Raw genomic sequence first — 24,523 nt, forward strand, 5'->3', positions numbered from 1 at the left:
AGCTTCAGTGAAGCCGGGTATAGTCTAGAGAGTTCAGCATCATCTGGTATCGGGAAGACCATTTCATGAAATGCCTGTAATTATCCAGTCGTTCTAGCCTCGTCGATTCAATCTTTGGTTCTGAATGAAAGTCTGACGTGTTTGAATGTTTGAATTGTTTGTGACTTTGACCTTGATCTTAGGGACGCGCCTGTACAAAACGAAAAATTATAGAGTGACGATCAAAAAATCACATCGCTCTCCTCGCTTCGACATATAAGCTATGTTTAGACTCAACACGTCACCAGCATCCTCCCCTTCAGTGTATGCTATATTTCATGAACAACTGTACAAAGTGTCTTTATATATGAGAATTGCAATAAATCATCTTTTCCCTTCTCGAAATAGCCTCAATCAATCATCATGGCATCGGCTAAAAGACAAACAAGTCAACACACAAATCCCAAGCCAAGTCCTTCAATTTCCACTGCTTACCCTTGTCTGGACTTTCATCAACGACACCTTCTTCTTCCTCCTCATCACCAGGTGGATCATCCTCGGTCTGCATCATCACAACACCATCAGCAGTGTCCTTCAACATGGCCTGGAAGTCATACAATGCAGCAACGGACGTGACATACTGTTTCCTCCTCAACTCCCATCTCACATCAAACACTCGAGCTTCTTCGTTCAATTCATCTATATCACGTTTGTGTTGAGCGATTCGCCTATTTGTTAGGAGTTAGTGTGTGTGAGATGTTTGGTAGGTGCTTTTTTGCGAGTACAGCTACGCGAGTATAGCTTCAACGCTTATTCTTACTTGACCATCTCATCTCGACTCTTTAGAGCTAGAGCTTGCTTGGCAAGTTCTTCATAGACGAGTTTGTTGGCTCGCAATTGTTGTGCTTCCACCAATTTCGTCTTGAGAGCCTCGATGTCACTCGTCACCTCAGCCATCTCGCGTTCTAAGTACAGTGTTCAAATAAAGATTTAAACAATCAGCGAGACTAGAGGATCAGGTTTGGCTAACTCGACATACCAATCCTGCTCTCTTCTCTGTGATATTCAGCCACCTCCTGTCGATTCATCTCATCCACGAGTTCATGTTTGTTAATATGTATCTGAAGAGCTCGCACTCCCAATTGGAATTGCAGTAGATTGTTCCTCCTAGAAAATGAGTGATGTTAATGTTGTGAAGTGTTGCAAGGGTTGACAAATACTCCAATACGTACGCAGCATCAGGAGCACTGGTTGATAGCATCTTTTGGAATTGCTTGGATGCCCTCCTCAGCGGCCTCATATCCAATATCGTTTTCATCCTCACTGCCGATTCTGTTTTGATAAAAGTCAATCAAATTATCTATTTACATTGGAACAGGCTCAAGTAAGAAGAAAGTCGTTGATTTTAGTTACCTTCTATTGCATTCTGCTGTGGCATCGTGAGAGTATTCATCGTTTGGTCCATTGTAGGTTCTTACTCGCAACTTGTTTTTTTGAAAGACTTAAGTCGAGATCTAGACCAAGGGACATACGGAACGTGACAAAAGCCACCATCAATATTATCCAAATATTTGACTTTGCAACAATATGCCTTACTTATCCTATGGAGATGTTCAGCTCAGTCGTGACGTGAGGCAACATTTGGAATGTTTTCGTGTTTCTCCACTTTGACGCTGATCGCCTCGATTTTTCTCAGGATGTTGAGCTATTGAAGGCACCCAACTGGATCAATGACTCTTTGATTGAATGTGAGCTTTTTGAGCTGACATGTGTCTTGCTACATAAAAGATCTAAACGCTTCGATGCGAAGCTAACTCTGATCTGATACTCTTTCAGTCTACTACGAATATTTGGAACGAGAACTGTTCCCAACGTCATCTGGCATCTGCTTCTTGAGACCTGCTCTCGTCCAACTAATCGCTCATCAAGAAGGTACTTCACAGATATCTGATCTTTTGCCAGTTGAGCAAAAAATCACATTCCAGAACTTTTCCTCAAATCCGCATTATCAGAATCTTTATGTGCTGGAGATATGTTCTCACTTCTATCAATAGATCCTACTCAGTTGAAACATGCTCTGCCAACTGACTTGCAACACCAGAGAGCCATATTTTGTCCCTTAACCGACGTGACAGATAATTCTGCTGGGGGCTCTCATTGGTCACTACTGGTATTCTTTCGGGACACCAACACATTCTACTATTATGACTCTTATGGAAACTACAACGTACCTTCAGCCAAGTACAAGCTCGCAAAGTTGTACGCTGCATTCACGAATGATACCTCCTCAGCACCTGCTTTTGCTGAAGTGACTACTCCTTCTCAAATCAATGGTATCATCACATTGTTTCTCCTCTTCATCAATACAGCTCATGAACAACTTTTTTTGCTTTAGGATATGATTGTGGTTGTTATGTATTAGCTATTTCGGACATTTTAGCGAAGCGTCTCCACAGTGTCTTCTCAAGCAGGAAGTCAGTTGAGGTAACTGGGAAACCGGGGGATTTAGCTCAGTGGAATATCAGTAAATTGCTGCCGCCTGAGGAGATTCATCAGTAAGTGTACTATTCGAAAAACAAAAAAGCCAATACAATAGGAACGTGGGAAGCACACTCCGTGTTGCTGAATGACTGACTTGTACTAAGTCAATCTTTTTGATTCTCATAGGTATCGAGAACGCGTTCGCCAGCTCATTGAAGAATTGCGCAACTAAAACCCCCATACTCGTATAAATTGACTCTTGCTGTAAATAGAGTGCATTTGGATACCACAAAATCTATAAATATGCTCGTCTACTGCTGTCTATCCTTCATATGAATCTCTGAGAATAGAAATTCGCAAGAGCGTAAAACCCGAACACTTCACTTTCAACAGAGTCTAGAGCATGACCCGTATCTGGAAACATCAACACCGTCACATCAACATTGCGACCTTTGAGATACTGGGACCACCGAAGTCCTTCTGATGGTGGAACGCGACGGTCTCCTTCTCCCAACAACAAAAGGACGGGTCCTTTGACATTTGCAGCTACCGACACTGGTGACTTGTTATACATAGTTGTGTAGTCTGTTGAGAGAAAAGGCAGTTATTGGCAGAAGCGCGAAAAATGGGCTCCAAAAACATTATTGATACCTGCAGATGAAAGGACGGGAGGCGTCTCAAACACAAATGATACTCCACTTTCAGCAAATGTCCAGTCCGGGATATCAGTGTTCGCGTACATGGCTGTTGAAGTAACAACAACCATATCAAGAAAATGATCAATGCAATAACATGCAATTAACACATAATTCCCACTCACCTCCGACATTGATAACGGGATTTCTCAACACTCCACATCTGTAAACGTCGGGATATAAACCAAGCAGATGAGCAGTCAAGAATCCTCCATGACTACCACCCAGCAGAGCCATCTTTCCACCCCCATCTTTGATCAAGGCTTGAGTCACTTGATGAACATCCTCAACATCCGTTTCTCCAACTTTGCCGATCAAGGCCTGAATACTCTCCTCTCCATAACCGACTGAACCTGTGTAATTCACCTGTTTGCACAATTAATTGATTGAGAAATTCTTTCTCAAAAAAAATGTCTACATTAGTGAAGCATACCAAAGCAAGAGAATATCCTAGCAAGCAGAGACAAACACAATACAAACTCCAATCTGTCGTGAATGCTGAATGTGGCCCTCCATGCGGATATACGATGGTTCCTTTCGATGTGGCTTGCTTGGGTGATACGAGTATATAGTCCAGATTTTTGTGAAGCGTCACTGTCGAAAATACGACATTTTCCAAAACATCTTGACCAGGGACACTTGGCTCTGAGAGAAGAGACCAACAAGGCTTGCTTATGACACAATCGGTAGGGCAGACGTACTAGAACCAAAAAAAAACCCGTGTTGAGGTAATTCCATGCGTACGTCAAAACGAAGTTATGTGTCGGTTCTTACAACTTTGTTTAGTGAATTGAGAGAGCTTGCAGTTGCAACCACCAATCCTTTGGACACAGTCAGCATTTGCCAGGAGTCACCTCTGCTTCCTAAAAAGTGGGGCTTAATATAAAGGCCAAAAACAAACATACAATTTGAAACATTACCTGTGTCCAGTTTTACGACTTTTCCTGATTCAACGTCAATAGCCACCATAACGAGCTGACAGCGTGCTATCGTAGTACACAACAAGTATGTCGTATCTTTGACGACAGCAAAACAGGCAGTTGACAGTTTGTCCAAATACAATCCAGGTATCTCATCAGTCAAAGGTTTCATATCCACTAATAATTGTGCTGATCCAACTTTGCCATCAACCAAATTACTTTTCATGATCCTACAAGTCGAATTGTGTGGTCCCCCGACTCGATTTGATATGTAGATTAGGTGCTTTCGATCAGGTGTTATTCGCGGGTATCGAGCATTAAAGCCGGACGGAGTCGACAGCGTCTCAATCTCTTGCGACGAGATAGATATCGTAGCAAGGTTCATAATACGATTAGTGCAAAATCGAATGCCATAGTTTATAGGTTGAGTTGGCACTTGCAAATAAAGCAGCTTGTCGTTGTCCAGAAACAGAGGCTACAATGAAATTATCAGTCATTGATCATATTAAGAAGCGTGTAGCAGCCATACTTGACCAACTGCGCATGGTGAGAGCCGAACTTGGACCTCACAAGATGGGAGAGTGATGACGACAATCACTGGAGGTGCCTTCTTTGTATATCCTTCGCCAAAATCAGGCTCGTATGCAAATTTCTGAAAGCCGTCAGTTGACCTGTTCTTCTCAGCTACATATGCGATGTGGTGCTCGTCCGGCGACCACGAGAGAGCACCAAAGGTCTCTAAATTTTCTGACGTAAGAAAAGGTAGAGCATTTGACTTGTAAATTCGCATTTCACCGTCATTGTAAAATTCTCCATGACGGTCAGTAACGTCGATTTGGTGAAGCATTGACGTCTTGTTGAAAATCTATCGTGAGGGAAGTGGATGAGACATCTTGAAAGCCAGACCGCAAGAAAATTCAAAAATTATAATTTTACCTCAATAAAGCGCTTCTTCTTAGAGTCCTTCTCGACGATACTTCGTGCGCAACACAAAAGTCCAGAAGTTGATGTTGACTCCAGCGAGACATTTTCCACATCTACCGGATATCCAGACGTGGCATTCTCGAGTTTCCCATCAGCAGAAAGTGTAGCACTGAGTACGGTTTGGAATTTCCGTTTGACTTTGCGTTCAATATCACGAATTGTCGAAGTCAAGCTTATCGTGATGCCTGATCCATTAGAATTGGTGATGACGGATGCGGCCGAATACGATGGGATGCTCGCGAATTGAGTGAAAAGCAGTACTGCTTCATCATGTTGATTGGACATGGCTGCAGTTGGAAATGTGTGTTGAAGAATCAAGACGCAGACCTGACAGCATGGTTTATTACACGGCCCAGACTTGCTGCATTTAATCGCATGTACTGGAAAATTGGAATCTAGCTTCTGATGGCTCCATTTGGAAACTTTTCAGCACTTTTCCTACGTACATTTGATCTTTTTCGTGGCATGTTGAATTTGACAGCATGAAGTCAAATGATTAGTTACTTTAAACGAGTAAAGCTTTTCATTGATTCGTTTGAAGGAGAAACTGCTCCTTCGTGGTAGTGATTGCCGACATACTCACAAAAGCCAGGCAGCTATGTATTTGAAGAAAAAAACTGGGATTGCTCATTTTCCAGCAACTGAATCTTTCAGGGCAAGTACCATAATTTTTCATTGTTGCATGTGAAATGGAATGGGATGAGGTGCTTTGTAGCCATAAGGGACGAGATACAGCTTGGTTCTCCCTATATTTTTGGTCGAGGACTCCTTTGTCATCTTGCAAGCTGATACGGAGGCGCAACCGATTGAATGACACCATACGAAAGCCTGTAGATTAATGAATCCTTTGACGCTGACTCGTCACAAAGCCTTTAGGTAAGTTTTCTCGACTGCTGTTTAAATTGTCAATTCGTTTCTAAAATGGAAAGATGCCCACTATGTCACGAGAGACTCGCTCGCGAGTCGTTGAATCGAATACTCTAAGAAGTTCTGACCTTTTGATGAAACATGCCGTTGAGAACAAAGAAAAAGACCAAAGGCCAACTTTTGACTAATACCGTTCTTTGGTTTAGGTGCGTCTTTTCGCGTCGGTTCTTGACCCTGGTTGTCCAAAACAAGGTAAGCAACAAAACTCATGAATACTGCACTTTGACGCTCGATGATGACTCCTACATCCAATCTGTCAATCACCTGAAACTAAATGTTGATAACGGAATGCCAAACGCTTCTGCTTCTGAGAGCTAATGAAAATAACTTGTCTCTAATTGATCCGAATGTCAGGAGGGCTGGTTACTGATGCAAATTGTTACTTTAGGAAGTTCTGCAAGTAGGATGGTGAGGATGATTGGTAGTTGCTTGGTAGTTGTGTTCTTGAAAGTCACAGTCATGGCTTGTACCGTACCTGTGAGCTCAAAAATAGAAAGCAATATACTTGAATAGTTGTTGATAGTTCGAGCAGCTTTTTACCTCAAGAGTCGTGGCATTCAGTTGTACGCCATGGACTTTGAATTTTTTGACGCAGATCCGTAGCGACTAAGCTTGAAAGCGAAAACACCTTCCAAGGATGAGAAGGTGCTACAATGTACCATCTAACAAAATCGAGTTCTGCGTCCTTCATATTATTTGGGTGAGATGTACTGCAGCTTTTAAGCAGATTGTCAACAATTTTAGACAAGAACAGGCCAGCTTCAATGGTGTAGGGGTATCATGCATCGTTGCCATACAATATGTGGTTAATTTCGATGCGACACGAGTTCAAATCTCGTTTGAAGCATTTTTGATAAGGCGAGAAAATCAGCTTTTGCGGTGATACTCAGCTTTTTTTAAGTGATGCAAAAAATGTATTTTAAAGCGATCTATAGCAATAATCTACACCAAAAAGCAGCACCTCTAAATTCATAGACCCCAAATAGGATCCCCCAAACGACGACGACCGACAAGTTGTCGCGCAATACCCTTCATGATACAGAATCCAACACGGCGGAAGACAAAGTTCTGAGCAACTATACCCCGAGCAGATTGCGCGTTGGAGGCATGTGGCACTTTTTTCATTTATCGTGTAGTCCTTCCGCTTAAATAGACACTACTGTCCCAACAAATTCAATGTTCCTTACATATTAGATCTTAAATATTAGATATATACTGAAGCCAATTACAAAGCAACATATATTAACTACAAAGAAAGCTAGGAATAGGAATGCCTAAACACCATTCGGAAGCAATTCCATATAAGACGAGCGCCTGACTATGTCAGCAGCAGCGTTCATCGTTTTTACGTAACAGCCAGAACCAAAGATACCCTCCCAATTGAACCACGTCATTTCGCCTATGGCTCTTCCAAGAAATCCAATCTTAAAGCCCCTCCAGTTTCTATCTTTGATTGCTTCAAACAGGTTTTCAGCATTGCAGCGAGAACCCTTTATAGTCAGTCGTTTAACATTTGGACCTGTGCATTTAATGATTTGAGTGATAGCACCAACTAAATACCAACAAAAGGCCGATTAGAAATCTCATTTAATGGCTACAAAGTATAAATGGATATACACACCTGGGATGGAAGTCATTGATAAAGTTTCGAGACTTGTACACTGCGCCAAGATGCCAAAGTCAAAACCAGCGGCCTCGCGTACATCCAGATCCAGAGCTTTTAACTGCCCTCCATGAGATTTCAACCATTTGACACACCCACAGGAAGCCGAAGCTTCTCTCAACAACGTCAAACTCTGAAGTACGGGAAATGCAGACAAAGCGAGTACAGGGCGAGTAAACAAATGTATACATAGCAATGACTTCAATGTTGTGCTAGCATTTGTGACTGTATCGGTCATTTCTTGAGACGACATAGAGCCGTCACACGAGATCTTGGTCAGTCCAACTAAAATTCACATGTGGTTCTGATTCAGACAACATCTCTCAATATCTGCTTCACTGCAAGGTACTACCTCCAAAGTTCTGTGGTATAGTCAATGGTTCCAAATTCACAGATTTCATAGAGATTTCCTTCAGTCCTTCCAACCTCGACAACCAATTGAGGGGAGCAGCAACAACCTTCCAGCTCGTTATATCTAGTGTTTCCAGAGACGTAGCTGAAGATTCCAATAAGTTGAGTATAATACAGCTGGCGAATTCTGTTGAGCCCGCGAGGCCTTTAGAGTCAAAAGTTTTGAGCTTCCATTCCGAAAGCATCGAAAAGAACTCAACAGGTGGCAAATCCTCATAATATGGGATCTGTCCATCATCAAGATTCAAGCTAAACGATACAGTTTCAATATTTGGCAATCGTCTAGCTACAGCCTTCCATACGTCAACATCACGAGCATTAGCTAGCAGATATCGTTGTGTTCCCTTTGGACGTCGGAGTGCAGAGGCGTCCCTCACCGCCAAACTTTTCAAGTTGAGGTTGGCAGGTATTTTCAATAATAAAGCAAGATATTTCAGATCGATAGTCAAAGACTGCAGTCCAGTACACCGTTCCAAGTGTTTGAAGACAAAGTCGACAACTGTCAAATTCCTGATGAGGTTGAAGGCGTTTTGACGATACATAGATTCCGTTTCAGACTCCGTAGCCATATCGTTGAGTCCATGTACTAGGAGTATTCGATTTTTATCTACAGCAGCTACATTCCTGTATAGATCCGGAAGCAAAAGGGCATTGAATCTCTTGTTGACCAATGTCAGGCTGTATAATTCAGACAGAGATACTGAATGAAGAGAAATTAAGGGAAAGTTATTAAACGTCTCAGAAGTTGAATTCGTTGATACTTTTGATTAGGGGCTGTGTCGCATTCATAAGATTTTCGACGACCAAACATTCCAAAAATTTGAATCTCGAATCTCGATATTGAAACTACCCCGAGACTTACCATCTCGCTTCATGTTCTTGCCTCGAGGAGCCAGAATCTGTAACAAGATCTCATTCGGCAGATGTAAAAGCGTCGTGTGGTCTGCCATTCTACACCTAGTCGCGAAGTACGAACGCAAGAGGTCAAATTCAAATAGTCAGTATATGCTCGTGCACCAGGCTCGTGCAAAAGATACAGGAAGCTATGAGTTTGCGTATTACGTATACCACAAGTGACAGATGAGCTAATACGCCAGCAAAGCTATAACATCAAAGTTTTCGGTCGTTTCAATACCAACAGATCAATATACTCCGGCCCGACAGCAAACATATCTTCAATCTTTGCGTCTCCGGCATATTCACCATCTGTCTCAGCATTCACAAACGCCACATAGTGCTTGGTGATGAAGCTGTCATTTCGAGCACCAGCAAACATGTCTTCAATCTTTGCGTCTCCGGCATACTCACCATCTGTCTCGGCATTCACAAATGCCAAATAGTGCTTGATGATAATGCTGTCATTTCGAGCACCAGCAAATGTGTGGTCAAAAAAGACGTTGAACGTGTACGAAGGACTGATTTCAATCGTTCGTTCAGCTACAGGAGTGGCTGCATGCTTTCCTTTTCCATTGACGTCCTCACCCAAGTATATTAACCGTGCTTTTGGGTTGACTTTAGGTCGTTTCGAGTGACAGTGTAGAAGCTGAGACTTGAGGTCATCTAGTTCGGCCCATACGATGTCACTGAGATCTGTAGTGAAATGAAAATAAGAGCAGGTCGAACGATGCAACAAAAAAATTGGGAGACGTTACCGAAAAGACGCAGGGCATCTGAACCTTCTTCCAATACCCTTGAAACCACACTCCTTTTCACTTCAAGACGAAAATGTCCTTCACCGTTATTTCTCACGTACTGGAATGCTTTGACACCAGTTTGAATCACCTCAGGATCCTTAGTAGCAAATGTCAAACAATTTTGGGAAGAATGCGTCTGTTACGAGAGATTCACCCATGTCATACCGGGAACTGATTCTTACTTGTAATGTTGCCGTAACGTCTTCAATACAGCATGCAGATCCACCTTCTGCATGTCAAAAGGCGTGATGGATGGCGGTATCAACACACCATTTTCCCATTCACTTTTGCTACGGTGATGACAGACAGTAACTCCTGATTCAGAATCCTGGTTGCAGAGCCAATGATTTCACAAGACTGCTGCTGAGATATGGTATCTGCTTCCGCAAGAGATCTTTTGCGAGCGACAATCAGTATGGATGCCAAAAATAGGTCGCATGAGTTCTTAGCTGCTATGACTTTTCATCCAATACAAACAGATGCATTACCATTTTGAGACTCAGTAAGAATCGGCGGCTGCTTGTGCTCCTCCTTTTCCACGATAATGATAGTAGCTGGCTCAACGTCAGCTGCAGATTTGCAGTCAACGACGGAATCAATGTTTCGGACACAGCACTCGAAGATGACTGCATCGATGCTTCATATACAGCATAGAGTAGCTTGACTGCTTCATGATCAGTTTAACGACGACAACCATAGCAATAAGCCAAGTCAAAACACATATTGTGGCAGTTCACTTGACAGTCCGAGCTTTAGTCGTCATGCTGCTCACCTTGAGTGTCCTTCACGCTTCTTGAAGCTGATATACCAGAGCGGGTTTCCTGTTGTGTCCTTCAAGCCCTTCTTCGAGCTCGAAATCTCGGGGTCCAAAGCCAGTTGTGCTGCCTCCTGCATGCGATGTTCAATGTGATCATATCAAGATCGGACTACTGGTTGACTTCTACTCATTGTTGGTACCTTATGGAGATAACGTATAGTTAGATTTGGATGAAACTCGGAAACATGTGTTTGATGTCAACGAGATTCCTCGACTTTCACGTAACAAGCGGATTATTCCGAGGCTGCAAAACGGTTTTGATGAATGAGAGAGAAATTTTCATTAACTAATTTACCAGCTCGGAATTCGGAATGTGATGAATTCGAGCTGGACTCGCAACTTGAAATCACCAACTTCATCACAAGATTACTAGTTAGAGGGATAAGGATGGAGCCAACTGCCATCCCGGAGATATCATCCACCGGCCTCTGAATACCCGAGATTGATGCTTCAGTTTCGTCGGAAAGGGCCTTCCAAGACAGGATGTTTGAGCTTGACGATTTTCTTATTTCCGTACAGCAAAACGCAGGCAAGATAGGGTCGCTGGAACGCATCGACGTGATGTATCATACCATATACTGGGCGCTTGGAATCCAGCTTCTGATGGCATCATTTCGAGGCCTGTCGCCATTAAGCCAAATACATTTGATTTCTTTTGGTCGCTTCGGTTCGATGAGTTACTGGAGGGCAGTTAAGCCTATTCAGTGACGCACATTGTCGAAGGATCATCTTGTTTGCATTGGTGATTTCAAACGTCTTCGTCCGACGTTTGTTACATCTCATCAGGGAAGAAAAAAAGCGGATTTCTCTCTTGCACCATCGAATCTTTCAAGGCAAGTACCAAAACGCTTCATGACTGCATGAGCAATGGAAAGGATGATGTACTTTGTAATCATAAGGGATGATGTTGCGTCGTTTTGCAACTTGGTACTCCCATTTTTGTGGTCGAGGACCATCTTGTCATCCCGCAAGTTGATGCGAAGGCGTAACTGATTCCATGAAATGATATGAAAAGTTTTTGGTTCATTAATTGACGGTGAGTCTTTGAAGCTAACCGTTCACATCCAAACTACTAGGTATGTTTTGCTTCCACTGAAATTAATCAAAGCATGGTGGGAAAGGAAAGATGCCAACTTTATCACGAGAGACTCGTTCGCGAGTCGGTGAATCGAATACTCTAAGAAGTTCTGACCTTAAATGAATTTGCTATTGCAAAAAAAAAGAAAAACTATATGGATTTCAAAATGACCTATTTCATATCATTAGTTTAGACATTTCACTCTCTTTACATTTGGATATACGCACGAGGTAAGCCAAAACTCCAACGAATATTGTTGTTATCGCTCGGTGATGACTCCTACATCCAATCTGTCAATCACCTGAAACAATATGTTGATAACGGACTGCCAAACGCTTCTGCTTCTGAGAGCAAATGAAAAAAAGATTCCGTGTCCAATGACCTGATTGTAAGGATGGTTATTGAAACAAACTTGTTTCTCCTAGGGTGTGCGCGTGCTGGAGGGACGACGCTAGTAGTTCGGCTTAAAGTCACAATTGTGACTTGTACTGTGTGAGCCCATAAATAGAAAACATAATCCTTGAATAGTCGCTGAAAGTTCGTGGTGCTTGGTTTCTTAGAGCTCTGTTGCCATTAATTTTGTGACGCAGATCTGTACAGCGACCAATCTTGAAAATGAAAACTTGTTCCAACTATGAAAAGATCCTGCGCCTAATTTGCCGTTAACGCCTGTTTTTTTGGTTTTTTTTTTGGGTGAGGCATACCACACAACTCTTATACTGAAAATTGGGTTGTAATTGTATGAACAACCTCGCTTCAATGGTGTAGGGGTATCATGCATCGTTGCCATACAATATGTGGTTAATTTCGATGCGACACGAGTTCAAATCTCGTTTGAAGCATTTTTTTATACCTTGTGAGCCCATTGATGAAAAATATGTATATCAAGGCTATTTATAGCATAATGTATACCAAAAAGCAGCACCACCACATTTCTAGATCAAACTAGGATCACCCAACGACGACGACTGACAAGTTGTTGCGAAATATCTTTCATGGTACAGAATCGACATGGCTGAAGACAAAGTTCTGAGCAAATTGCGAGTTTTTGCTTCGAGGCAACCATCAAGTACTGATTTTTTTTGGCCACATTGGAGCAAGCCATCACCTTACGTCTTACGTACATAGGGAACTCATTATTTGAAACAACCGGCAATCGACAGCAAGGACTGTGAAGAATGCATCATCAACTCAGCTTTGAGTATCAGGAGGATCCGCATAGTACAACTATATCGTTGGTTTAATACGTCGAAAATGAGTACCGCTACTCTGATATAACCCGAACGGACTGTGATTAGGTCGAATGATGCAACAAGGTTCTGATATCCTATACAGCATCGGTTTATTGTTTGTTCCACAGCATTAACATTTCATAAACGGCCATTACTGTAAACTTTCTAAATTGAGCTTCAGGGAATACGAGTGATCGAGGCCCATAAAACACCTAACAAGAAGTAACGGTTTAGATCAACGACAAAAAAAAAGACTTGCATAGATAGGCCCTCCAACATTCAAGAGTTCGAAGTCTTCAAAAAATCAAACCTTGACACTTATACATACCTCATCATCAACTTCTTCTTTCTTCCGAGGCAAACAATGCAAAAACTTCCAATTAGGTCTAGCACCACTAGCCATAGCTTCCGTAACCTGATACCCCTTGAAAGCCTTCAGCCTAGCCTCCTTTTCAGCTTCTTGGCCCATACTAATCCACGTATCAGTGACTATAACATCAGCATCTTTAACAGCGACCTGTGGACTATTCGTGAATTCTACGTTTCCTGCACCAGCCAGACTAGCATGATGCAGTGCATATTCACGTACATCAGCGTCGACCTCGTATCCCGGTGGACAGGCAGCTGATATACTGGTTCCGAGTCGAGGTAGAGCACATAAGAGATCAAAGAGGATGTTGTTTGCGTCTCCGACCCATGCGACTTTGAGTTTCGGCAGTGGTGGCAGTATGTATTGGCTGTTATTGTTACTATTAGCTACTTGCGCTAGTGCATCTGGCACGTACGCTTCGTATAGTGTAGAGATATCAGCTAGTATCTGTAGGGGGTGAAATTTAGCTGATAGGGCATTGATTACAGGTACGGTAGAGTGCTTGGCCAGTATCTCGATCTCCTCATGCCCTGCTACACGTGCTAAAAGACAATCTACCATGGATGACACCACAATGGCTGTATCTTTAAGTGGTTCACCACCGGATAACTGGACATCCTCTTTACTCAGAAACATGGGATGTCCTCCATAATAAGCCCATCCAGATTCGGCCGATACACGGGTACGAGTGCTTCGCTTGGCGAATATCATGGCGAGTGTCTTGCCATCCAGAGGTTTTTTGTTTATGGATGATGTCGATGTCGATGATGGGGGATATGTGCCTGTTTTAAAAGCAGCTTTTAGCTCTAGAGACCTTCTAATCAAGACTAGGATTTGCTCTACGCTCAAATCCTGCATGGATAACAGAGCTTTGGGGAATGGTCGGTGCTGCTGATGATAGGTTTGGTTGCTGATTGCATGCTTGAGAGCAGCGATAGCACGCGTGTGTCCTAGTCGATGTATGTGGATCATTAGGTCAAGATACTACTGTCGTCTTTACCAAGCGATTGCTACGTAGTTTGCTAAGAACGAGTGTTTGATTGTCAGAGCGTGAATTTGTGAACAAGTCATCGCAAACAAAAAATTTCCAATCACTCAAGACAAAGCGATGCAGCTCAATTGACACGACGAATGCAAGCACAGTAACATTGAAGATCAAAACTGAAAGGTGGTGGATCAAAGGTTTGATGAGGATATAAAGCGGTGTATTTCAACTATTGATAATAATCTGTGCAAAAACGTAAACTATACAATCCATAATGCTCAAGCAAATAATATAAGAGGTGGCTGCATCATTGCCTTTTCGATGTGAATGTGCTGCTGTTTTATAATAAGAGCTTGTTATATAACCAAAGGAGCAGATCCAAAGGCCATGGAGTGAAACACGTTTGGTATTATGGATAGGTTTCCAGACGATCGCTTCCTCATCGGCCTATGAGCTAGAGCCATATAGGAGACGTATGGAGATGACGGTTGTGATGTTGGCGAAGCAGATCGAATGGATGACGTGGGAGATATGGGCCTTAGTTGAGGAGATGAGTGTGGTGAGGCCTGGCCCTGGTCTATATGTCTGCAGTCGTTGCTGCAGTACAAGGTTTTCTAAGAGAGGGCGTAATATTGTGCAATCAGTAACTGATGATTCGTCCGAAAAGGCGATGCAAGATCAAGACAAGACGTTGAGGGAGGCTGATGGACGCAATGTATGAATGTGTTCTTACCTCATCTTTGGTCCAATTTCCGCAATTCAAACAAAAGTTTGCTTCCATGATGTTGGTTGTATATAGGCTTTTTGATCACCAGCGAGTAGAGATGTAACGTGGAGTTGATGCTGGCCTTGTTGAAGACTAATGAGCGATGCTTGGTAGTAAGAAGCCTTGTTGTGATGTTGTGAGCTTTTGAGAGAGCGATTTCCTAACTTTTTATAGTGTTGGTTGTTGTTGACGAAATTTGAATGACTCCGAAATGTTTCGTTTCTCAGCGTGATTAGGAATGACGCGATTTGTGATCGTAGAAACGGTGAGAGGGGCTATCACAAGAGAATCACGCATGTGAAGCGCAGTCGTAGAAGGCGACATTTATGATGACTATGACGACTTACGAGCATCCCCCGAATCAAAACAGTCTTCGCATGGATCCCAAAAAAAATCAAAATTGTACGGTAATCTCTCCTTCAATATGAATCCATTATATTATTCACACGATTGCCATGCATCCCTTTATTATTTCTCCCTCTCCTTCTTATCCACTTTTAAAGGCGTTGTTCTCAACTCTACATCTCAGCGAAAACTTGAACTTTGCAGCAACCACAACAGTCATGCAGGGCGACGAAGACGGAGGGCTAGAATGCTATATATGTGGATCAACTCATAAGCGCTTTCATTGCACAGAGTGTCTACATGACAAGTATTCACATTTCATACACATCAAAACTTCAAACCTCTAATTCTAACATATACACATGTAGGATACGATCCCAAAAGGCATTATCAGATAGCACCCAAGGAGAGAGACAACGTATATCCGACTCTATAACTTCAAAGCTATTCAATCGACCGCAAACGGGCGCATCATTTGACAAGTTGTATGAGAGCAAACAGTTACAGATAGAATCACTAGAGGCTGACATTGCTAGAGCTAGAGGTTCTATACAATCAAGTAATGTCGACCTTCAAACGTATTACCATATGATTTCAACGTCGACAAACACATACTCAAAACATAGCACGAGACAAGTTGCAGGAGCTTCGTACGAGAAGAGAGTCTAGACGGCAAACACTAGCAAACGCTGCTGCTTCTCTAGAATCAGGCAAAGCTAAATCAATTCCGAAAAAGACGTCTGATCTTAAAGAGAGACGAGACAATGCACAATCGGATTCGGATTCACTGGTGCAAAACCGACACGACATTATAAGAGAACTCGTCGCGGTATTCAGGCTACGTAAAGTCGCTGCTAGAGTTGTCGAAAATGGTCGAATTCCATACTCGAATGGTGCAACACCCGTAAATGGCAATATTGCAATGGTGCCATCACCATCATCATCGTCAACTAGTGGATCAACAAGTCCAATAACAGCTGCTACAGTATTAGCTGGTAAAGCTCCTCCGCCAGAGTACAAGATCGTAAATGTGGCATTCTCGTCGTACGGAGAGTGTCCACTTCAACAGCAGGAACGATTTAATGCTGCTATTGGATATATCATTCACATGACGATTATTCTTGCACAGTATTTGACTATAACGCTTCCGTATGAATTGGTCAATAAGGGTAGAGACTCGTATGCTCAATCTCATCATCCTGGATTATCTGCGTAAGTGCCTTGTGTTGTATTGTGCAATTGTAGTTGTGTTCCTAACTCTTTTCTTGCGCCAATAGTCAAAAGCCACTATTTTATACTCCAGAGAATGTGGAAGAGTTTACTCAAGGACTTGCAATGCTGAATTTTGATATTGCATACTTGTGCTTTACTCAGGGAAAACTCATACCATTGGATGAAGTGCCTCAGACTTTAAAGAACCTGGCTGAATGTTGTGAGGCTAGTAAACCAAGGTAATGGCACTGGAAGAGACTTGGAGCTCCGTTTGTTGCATTCACTCTAACGCGGTCCATTAGGAATCTAAATGGACGGTATAAAACAGCAAACACAACCACCACGAACAACAGTAACGGGACTACGAATGTTAATAATCACAGTAACGACACCTTCCCGCAGACCTTCCCACTAAAGTTTAGTGAAGTGCTGAGGTTTCATCAAAAGATTCGAAAAGAGCCCACTGCTGTTACTGCTACTTCGACATCTAGTAGATCTTCAGGAGGTAGTCGCCCTAGTAGTAATAGTAAAACAATTCGGCCTTCTGATGAAGCTCTAGACAGGGCCTCAATCATTGAAGATGACTTCGTGGTGGTTCCGAACTTCTGACGCGTTACGAGTGTAAAGGGTAGTAAGTAGTAGAGTAGTGAAATAGTTATTATATTTTGATGTAAATTTTTGTACAAGACAAGTCTTTTGCATGCGTAACTGCTGTTTGCCCGAAATCACGTTGTGTCAGTGACGTGTTTGCAAAAAAAGCTGGTGATTCGTGAATTTGCATTTTTAACCCAGACCCGATCCCGAACAAGGAGTGAAGTTTGGTAACTTACCAACGAAATATTTTGTGACAAAGCTAAAGCTAAAGAAACTTAATCAAGCTTGGTGGTTGCTTGACTCTCTCCAAAAAACATTTTGCAACTCAGCTACACCAGTTTTTCTCAAATGGCCACACGAACAAGAGTAGTATGGGCACCAGTGCGGTCAACCATACGACATATTGGAACTGGTGCTGGAGTCAATCCAGCTAAACAGGCCTCTGCTGCAGGTAAATTGAAATTTCCACTGTTGGTGTTTCCTAGTGGCCTCTAAGGACGCCACTATGACATCAACCTCAAATTTCACTAGAACCAGTGATCAAATAAGACCAAACTAACTCTTATACTATATTTTTATTAGCTGCTACTGCTATTGCACCTCAACCATCACATATATATCATACGCCGTCTATACAGGATGAAATACTGCTTGTCAACACACTACGGGACTATAGGATATTGCGAAATCGGTGGTTTAGGGAGGGCAAAACTGTTGGATTTGTACCTACTATGGTATGTGTCTGGTATCGTGCTTTCAGTGTGATTTTTTTGGTCACGAAGAAAAGATGACTCAAACTTGTCTACCGCCAACCATTGTCTCGAGGCCACAATCCTGTCTTTCATGATCTGACCGTTCTTCAATCATCACAACAACAGGGCGCACTACACGACGGCCACGCCTCACTAGCCGAACGAGCACGACGTGAAAACGACATTGTGGTGTCGTCCATATTTGTAAACCCTGCACAGTTTGCTCCAACTGAAGACCTAGCTAAATATCCTAGGACGCTGGAACGGGATCTAGCTATATTGGATGAAGCTGGTGTTGATGTGGCTTTTGTACCTAGCGTTGAGGAAATGTATCCTGCTGGGATAGTTTTGGATGTTGGTGCTCAGGCAGGTAGTTTTGTTGAAGTCAAGGGAAAGTCTCATCAAATGTAAGTTGGTTGTGTTGTTAAATGAATACTGGGGGTGGTGAACAATTGTCATAGTAGGACTTGTCATCTCGATGTTTCGGGTTTTTTGTGCCCGTTCCACACATGACACACTTTGAACACTCACTCTCTCATACTAAACAGGGAAGGAATGATTCGACCACACTTTTTCCGCGGCGTTGCCACTGTAGTAACCAAACTCTTCAACATGATGCAACCAACCCGCTCCTATTTCGGCCAAAAAGACATTCAGCAATGTATCGTAATCAAATCCATGATCCGCGACCTCCACATCCCAACCGATATAGTGATCGCACCCACAATCCGTGAACACGATGGACTCGCCATGTCATCACGAAACCGATACTTGAGTGCCGAGGAACGATCTGTAGCTCCCATCCTGTACCGCGCACTAGCTGAGGCCCGAGATGTATACAACCGGGGAGGATCACGCCGAGAAGATATCATTCTAGCTGCTGAGAAGGTCATTGAGGCTGATCCGCGAGCTAAATTGGAGTATCTGAGTCTGGCTAATCCCAGTAGTTTGAGAGAGGAGGAGAAGGTTACGAGACGTGAGGGTGCAATCTTGTCTGGAGCTGTTAGGATTGGAAAGACTAGGATTATTGATAATCTGTTGCTTGGGACCAGTGTTGAACGTCTGAGTTCCCAAAACTAGAAAAAAGGTTGAAACAAAGTATAGTATAGTAGTCTTACATAGTTTAGAACCTACCACCAACCACAATAGGGGAGTTTAAACCTCATTTGGTCAAAAATATTTCATATAGGACAAGTTTTGTTAAAATAAAATTGCATGTTCATTTTGTGTTAACACTGTGTGTTTGTTTGGAACGCGTTTCATACTATGATACTTGTCGCGTAATTGGAGCTCTGAGTCGTGTTCTAGTGCCGTAGCTCATGTGTGAGGACGTGAATTTGTATGGATCGTTTTGACCATCGCTTCAAATACGACTTTTGCCCGATCTTTCGAAGGAGGTATTAACAGAGCTCTAGGTCAAGCGCCTACATTCAGAATCTGTCAATCTGATACATTGTGTACTTGAAATAGTGAACTCTCTTTGGATGGCAGAAGCCAGCTCCTCCAAAGCTTCTGGTTCAGCAGGCGAAGGCCCAGACACGATTGATGCTCGAGAACATGAGCGTCTGCTACCTATAGCCAATGTAGCAAGAATCATGAAGAGAGCTCTACCTGAAAATGCTAAAATCGCCAAGGACGGGAAGGAATGTGTTCAAGAATGTGTATCTGAATTCATTTCGTTTATTACATCTGAAGGTAAATTGAGAGTAATATAGGAAGCCACGCACACTGTTTATGCAATCTAAACTCATACTATCTCTTTCTATGCTGCGTAGCTGCTGATCGATGTCAACAAGAAAAGCGCAAGACAATCAATGGGGATGATGTGTTGTGGGCCATGCAGTCATTAGGATTTGAGAATTATCGAGAGACTTTGTCGATATATTTGCACAAGTATCGTGAGGTAAGTGTCTGATGTTGTGTTAAAAGGTGGCAGTTTAACGCATGCTAACAGTCACGTCTCTTGAACACATTAGTCTGCTAAAATTGAAAAGGCAGCAACAGCTGCTCCACCAGCCAATATGACACCACCGCCTCAAATACAACAGCACGATCCACATTATCAACTGCAGGAGAATGAAGTCTTTTATGAATGATTTCGTTTGATCGCGGCCATGTACATATAAAACTAGCACGGTTTGTATGAAAATAAACGTTGCATATAGTCTAAGATCGAGAATTGTTATGTAAAGCTTACTCCGAAACAGTTTTATGTTCGAGCAGAACGAAAGAAACTTCCACACAAGAAAACTTGCAGTGCCGACATTAGTTAATAGAGGCCAGAGAGGCCGGCTACGAGGGACGAGCTTGCTAGAAATGAGCAACGATCTTAGCAAGAGGGAAGCTAGTCTTCGGCCTGTAACGATGATGCCCCCAAGTGTTCCTCCCTCCTTCGAAGTTCCGTATAGGAGCCAGCCATTAAGATCGTATACAGGAGTCCCACAAATGGCAGCTGCTAATACTACATCTACGGATCCATTTGCCAACAACGATAATCCTTATGGCGATGAAGAGGTCGACATTACAGATGTAGTGAACTATAACAGAGAAAACCAACCACCATTACCACCGACCAGACAGCAGCAACTAGGAAAGCCTCCTGCCGCCCCCACAAATGCAAATCTACGTAGAAGAGCTGCCTCCGATTTCCCTGATTCATCACCACAACCGACATCATCACCACCACCTAGTAGAAACAATAGTCGCTACCGAAACAACCTCACACCACAACAATTCCAGGCTCAATATATACAACGGGTTAGATCTCGTCGTCAAGACCGCCCGCTTCCTCCAACACCCGAATCCGCGCGAGGATCTACGCCAATGACACAAAGTAGCAACTCGACTCTAGTAAATGACATTGGTGGTACTGCATCTGATCCTGCTACTACCGGTACATCAGCACCACAGCAGCAGCTACTGCAATCATCACCACAAATGAACGCAACAGCATCTTTCTTACGAGTGCCAAGTCTAACAGGTGCATTCCAGTATCGTAACATGGCACAATCGATGGTCGATTATCATTATTATAGAAAGGGTGGAAGTAGTATACATTCTGAAAATCAGTTTATACAGAGCTTTACGCAGAGTATTGCAAAGACTTCATTCAATTCGAGAATGTCGGAAAAGAATAGGAGGAATTATTGGAGGTTTGGGAAGGAAAAGATCTTATTCTTGTGTGTCAATGCATTGGTATGTGTGGATCTTTTGTATTTACGATGGTGGAGGGACGAAGGACCACGCTCATATATCACTTTTATCACCGACTTTTTCCCCCTCGTTTAAGCATACTAACATTATAATTCTTCGCACCCCTAGTTTACGCTGGCAGGAGCATGCATATTCGTCCTAACAATGTTTAGTTGGTCGGACGCCAACTGGTATGGCCCACTAGCCCGCATAGCACAACCAGATGTGCTAGCCTTCTCAACAGCACTAGGCATCCTCATTCTCGGAATGGGTCTAATAGGATTTATCGGTGCCTTCTCACACAACAAGACCATGGTTGGATTTTATACACTGGTGACAGTCCCGACTTTTATATTCATATTGGTCAACCTGTATGTCAGTTTCAAGTGGATTAATGATCCAAGATGGGAGACAGATTTCGCTATGAGGTATACGACAGAGTATTCCAATTCGACGAGGTTGCTGATACAGGATAAGGTACTGCCATTTGAACGCGTGGCCTCTCTTTTTTCGTTCATATCATAACTCCTACTTTTCCTAGTTCTCATGTTGTGGATTCTACGCAGCCGCAGATGAATCAGTAGTATATGATGGCATACGATGTGTGCAAGGTGCTCAGTTGACTCTAGATCCAACACTAGGCCCCAACCAATTCTCAGACAATGTATTGAGTCTGCCATGCTATCAGCCCTTTAACGATTTCTGCCATGCATATCTCCACTTTGTATACATTGTATGTATCGGCATGCTCCCGTTAAATCTTGCTGCTTTTATAGCGGGTATCTTGGCTACAAACCATATCTATGATTAGGAAAATGTGGGTTGGGAAGTGGTAGTTTTTTGTTGATTGTATACACACACAGAGTAGTTTGGAAACGGAAGAAAAAACCTCTTTAGGACACAACCCTTTAATTATATTTTTCATATTGCTCCTTGCTCAAAACACAGTATCAGTAAAAAACAAAAGCATAATCATAATTTCTGTTTTGGCTCACGATTACTATGTGTCTGTGTTTTTGTTGTGAATGCGAGTGTACAAACGAGACATATCTATCTGCAATTACCAAGAATCAAAATTTCCAAATCCACTTGATTTGTTCTTTGGTTTCTTTTCTGCGCTACCTTCAGCGACATCACCATCCCATATACTAGGTCTCTTTAGCGATGTGGTTTCTGAAGATGTAGTTGCTGTTGATGCACTTGGAAGATATTTACCAATCCCACCACCTGATGACGGTACTGGTGACGGAGCAGCAGGAATCTGACGAGGCATAGATCGTGCCTAGAATATTTCAAAGAAAAGAATGTGAAAAAAACCTATACACCGGAGGCTTTGGACCGATATGGAATCGAATTGCATTTAGGCACTGAGTTCGATGTGAACATATTTGATTTTTACCTTTTGAGCGGCAGCTTTGTGTTCCTCTGCTTGAGCCTGTTGGTCCAATTCAGCTTGAAACTCTGCAAAAGGGTCGACTAGTATGACCACATCCTTCATTTTGATTGTTTCCTGCAGGAATGAGAGAGACATAATATCAGATTTTTGTTGCATGCGCTGGAAACTTGGAAGAAAGACGGTTACCATTGGCTTGTCCTTGTCATCAGTTGGAACCCTTTCTATCTTGGATAATGTTTCAAGACCACCGACAACTTTACCAAATACGGTATGCTTGTTGTCAAGGTGTGTACAAGATTTGTATGTGATGAAACTATGAAGTTCAAGGAGTTAGTGTTTTAAACAGAAAAAGAGACCATCACAAACGTGTCAACGATTTGTTCCTTACAATTGTGAAGAGTTGGTGTCCTTTCCTCTATTTGCCATACTCAGGACCCCACGACCACTATGGCTCAACGTAGCTGACTTGCACTCTAACCACGAGAAAGCTGAAGCGAACATCCCAGGAAAGACAAAAGAAGTATCAGGATCTTACCATCTGGAAAGTCCTTCTTCCACCATGAACTTCCTCCTTTTCCTGTTCCAGTGGGATCGCCACCTTGGAGCATAAAGTTCTTGATTGACCTATGAAACACGACGTTCTTGTAGTATCCTACAAATGATTTTAGTATGATGTCAGCTCCCGACTCGAAGCCAAAAAAAGGTTAACGACGGACAGAGCATTACCTGATTTGGCCAGCATTATGAAATTGTAACTTGTCATGGCTACCTCTGACGCAAACAACTCAATATTGATGTCACCCATGTTTGTCTGTATCACTGCAAATGCATTCTTTTTGATTTTGCCAAACATGTAGTACTCTTTATCAATCACTGCGGGTACGTTTTTGAATTGCGGCGTGAGAGCTGTCGATGTTAAACTGCTACTGGCAGCGTTTGTTGAATAATGAGCTTCATTATATGCCTTCTTTGGTTTGGAAACGTATGATGGCGTGAGAGTAACGGGTGTAGTGGATTTCGTGCCAGAGCTGCTGCCACTGGAACTAGCTTTACTGACTTGAGCTAACACTCGTGATAATGAGCCTTTGCCTTCGACGTTAATCTTACTGTTACTCTGTTGAGTGTCTTCGTCGTCGTCTTCATCGTCGTTAGACGCTCCTCCTTCTTTTGCAAGAGGCTTCAAATCGTTTTTGATATAATGAAATTCGTTGATATTCCTGTTTGTCGCTATATTATGTGGATCCTGTATGGTGTACGGCTGATTAGATCTCATGGATGTACAGAGCAAGAACAAGTAAAACTGAGCTCTATATGCACACCTGTATGGTGATTATATCCTTTCGAGTGAATGGCTCGTCAGTGAGTAGGTCCTTGAAGTTCTTTGTTTTGAGATTCAGCGAATCGACTGCCTCATATGAGTAGACGTTTCCAGAAGTTCTAATAGCCACGATATGTGTATGTTCGTTGAATACTTTGAATGTGATAGGACAGTGGTATTCGCCAGAATCAGAACTCTTGGTGAAATTGAGCGCCTTCAAGTCTTTGGTTTCGAGTTTTTCACCAGTCACTGGGTTAGTGCCGTTCTTCTTAATCCACGGTATGATGTTCCTATTATGTTGTGCGTGTGTGTGAGCTGGCTAGCGTTGTCCTTTCTGTATGGACGGATGTGAGAATTGAAAACAATGAATCTTACACCAGATCAAAGATGGTGCCATCAGCAGTGCACACGGGATGTTCGAATGGTGTCAGCGTCAAGGAGCAGCAAGAGAATGGCAATTTCTTGAATTCACCATTGACTCGTTTCTCTTTGGCACCACCGCTTTCTGCCCATTCGGCCGAGGTTACGTAGAGCTTATCACGCTTCCTCTGACGACCCATCCTTTTATAATAATATCTTACGATACGAAAGTTTGATCAGAGTCTACCGCACAGATCTCTTAAAGTGATCAAAACTTTGATTTTGCTGTTGATGTTGAGCAAACCACACTAGATAGGAAGGAGAGAGTGAGGAAATAAGCTGAATTCAGGAG

At 42.7% G+C, this 24,523-nt stretch overlaps 9 protein-coding genes across 9 annotated transcripts; 5 read left to right on the forward strand and 4 right to left on the reverse strand.

Annotated features, from left to right (window-relative positions):
* Positions 1-389: 389 nt before the first annotated feature.
* On the reverse strand, positions 390-1,417 carry SmJEL517_g02254 (uncharacterized protein; the record flags this gene model as incomplete). The annotated part of the gene is made up of 6 exons (XM_031168182.1): positions 390-412; positions 475-707; positions 800-944; positions 1,019-1,146; positions 1,212-1,311; positions 1,393-1,417. The coding sequence occupies 6 exons, from the start codon at positions 1,415-1,417 to the stop codon at positions 390-392; spliced, it is 654 nt and encodes a 217-aa protein (XP_031025769.1).
* Positions 1,418-1,566: 149 nt separating this feature from the next.
* SmJEL517_g02255 (uncharacterized protein) lies at positions 1,567-2,692 on the forward strand (the record flags this gene model as incomplete). The annotated part of the gene is made up of 6 exons (XM_031168183.1): positions 1,567-1,608; positions 1,676-1,727; positions 1,816-1,911; positions 2,034-2,312; positions 2,375-2,534; positions 2,647-2,692. The coding sequence occupies 6 exons, from the start codon at positions 1,567-1,569 to the stop codon at positions 2,690-2,692; spliced, it is 675 nt and encodes a 224-aa protein (XP_031025770.1).
* Positions 2,693-2,788: 96 nt separating this feature from the next.
* On the reverse strand, positions 2,789-5,344 carry SmJEL517_g02256 (uncharacterized protein; the record flags this gene model as incomplete). The annotated part of the gene is made up of 7 exons (XM_031168184.1): positions 2,789-3,045; positions 3,112-3,204; positions 3,281-3,521; positions 3,589-3,800; positions 4,076-4,550; positions 4,605-4,940; positions 5,012-5,344. 7 exons carry the CDS (start codon positions 5,342-5,344, stop codon positions 2,789-2,791), a joined length of 1,947 nt encoding a protein of 648 aa, XP_031025771.1.
* Positions 5,345-12,991: 7,647 nt separating this feature from the next.
* Positions 12,992-14,223, reverse strand: ARG3 (ornithine carbamoyltransferase; the record flags this gene model as incomplete). The annotated part of the gene is made up of 2 exons (XM_031168185.1): positions 12,992-13,093; positions 13,210-14,223. The coding sequence occupies 2 exons, from the start codon at positions 14,221-14,223 to the stop codon at positions 12,992-12,994; spliced, it is 1,116 nt and encodes a 371-aa protein (XP_031025772.1).
* A 1,342-nt stretch (positions 14,224-15,565) lies between these two features.
* SmJEL517_g02258 (uncharacterized protein) lies at positions 15,566-17,168 on the forward strand (the record flags this gene model as incomplete). Its single annotated transcript, XM_031168186.1, has 5 exons — positions 15,566-15,654; positions 15,716-15,906; positions 15,974-16,559; positions 16,625-16,798; positions 16,862-17,168. The coding sequence occupies 5 exons, from the start codon at positions 15,566-15,568 to the stop codon at positions 17,166-17,168; spliced, it is 1,347 nt and encodes a 448-aa protein (XP_031025777.1).
* Positions 17,169-17,501: 333 nt separating this feature from the next.
* On the forward strand, positions 17,502-18,985 carry PAN6 (pantoate---beta-alanine ligase (AMP-forming); the record flags this gene model as incomplete). The annotated part of the gene is made up of 4 exons (XM_031168187.1): positions 17,502-17,604; positions 17,736-17,887; positions 18,032-18,312; positions 18,454-18,985. The coding sequence occupies 4 exons, from the start codon at positions 17,502-17,504 to the stop codon at positions 18,983-18,985; spliced, it is 1,068 nt and encodes a 355-aa protein (XP_031025778.1).
* A 404-nt stretch (positions 18,986-19,389) lies between these two features.
* Positions 19,390-20,001, forward strand: SmJEL517_g02260 (uncharacterized protein; the record flags this gene model as incomplete). Its single annotated transcript, XM_031168188.1, has 3 exons — positions 19,390-19,600; positions 19,681-19,808; positions 19,882-20,001. 3 exons carry the CDS (start codon positions 19,390-19,392, stop codon positions 19,999-20,001), a joined length of 459 nt encoding a protein of 152 aa, XP_031025869.1.
* A 220-nt stretch (positions 20,002-20,221) lies between these two features.
* On the forward strand, positions 20,222-21,908 carry SmJEL517_g02261 (uncharacterized protein; the record flags this gene model as incomplete). Its single annotated transcript, XM_031168189.1, has 3 exons — positions 20,222-21,100; positions 21,227-21,574; positions 21,639-21,908. 3 exons carry the CDS (start codon positions 20,222-20,224, stop codon positions 21,906-21,908), a joined length of 1,497 nt encoding a protein of 498 aa, XP_031025868.1.
* A 249-nt stretch (positions 21,909-22,157) lies between these two features.
* SmJEL517_g02262 (uncharacterized protein) lies at positions 22,158-24,371 on the reverse strand (the record flags this gene model as incomplete). Its single annotated transcript, XM_031168190.1, has 8 exons — positions 22,158-22,379; positions 22,497-22,607; positions 22,680-22,806; positions 22,882-22,966; positions 23,029-23,145; positions 23,220-23,736; positions 23,813-24,101; positions 24,187-24,371. The coding sequence occupies 8 exons, from the start codon at positions 24,369-24,371 to the stop codon at positions 22,158-22,160; spliced, it is 1,653 nt and encodes a 550-aa protein (XP_031025871.1).
* Positions 24,372-24,523: the final 152 nt, after the last annotated feature.

This window comes from Synchytrium microbalum (assembly GCF_006535985.1).
Source record: "Synchytrium microbalum strain JEL517 chromosome Unknown SmJEL517_scf0009, whole genome shotgun sequence".
Classification (NCBI taxonomy): domain Eukaryota; kingdom Fungi; phylum Chytridiomycota; class Chytridiomycetes; order Synchytriales; family Synchytriaceae; genus Synchytrium; species Synchytrium microbalum.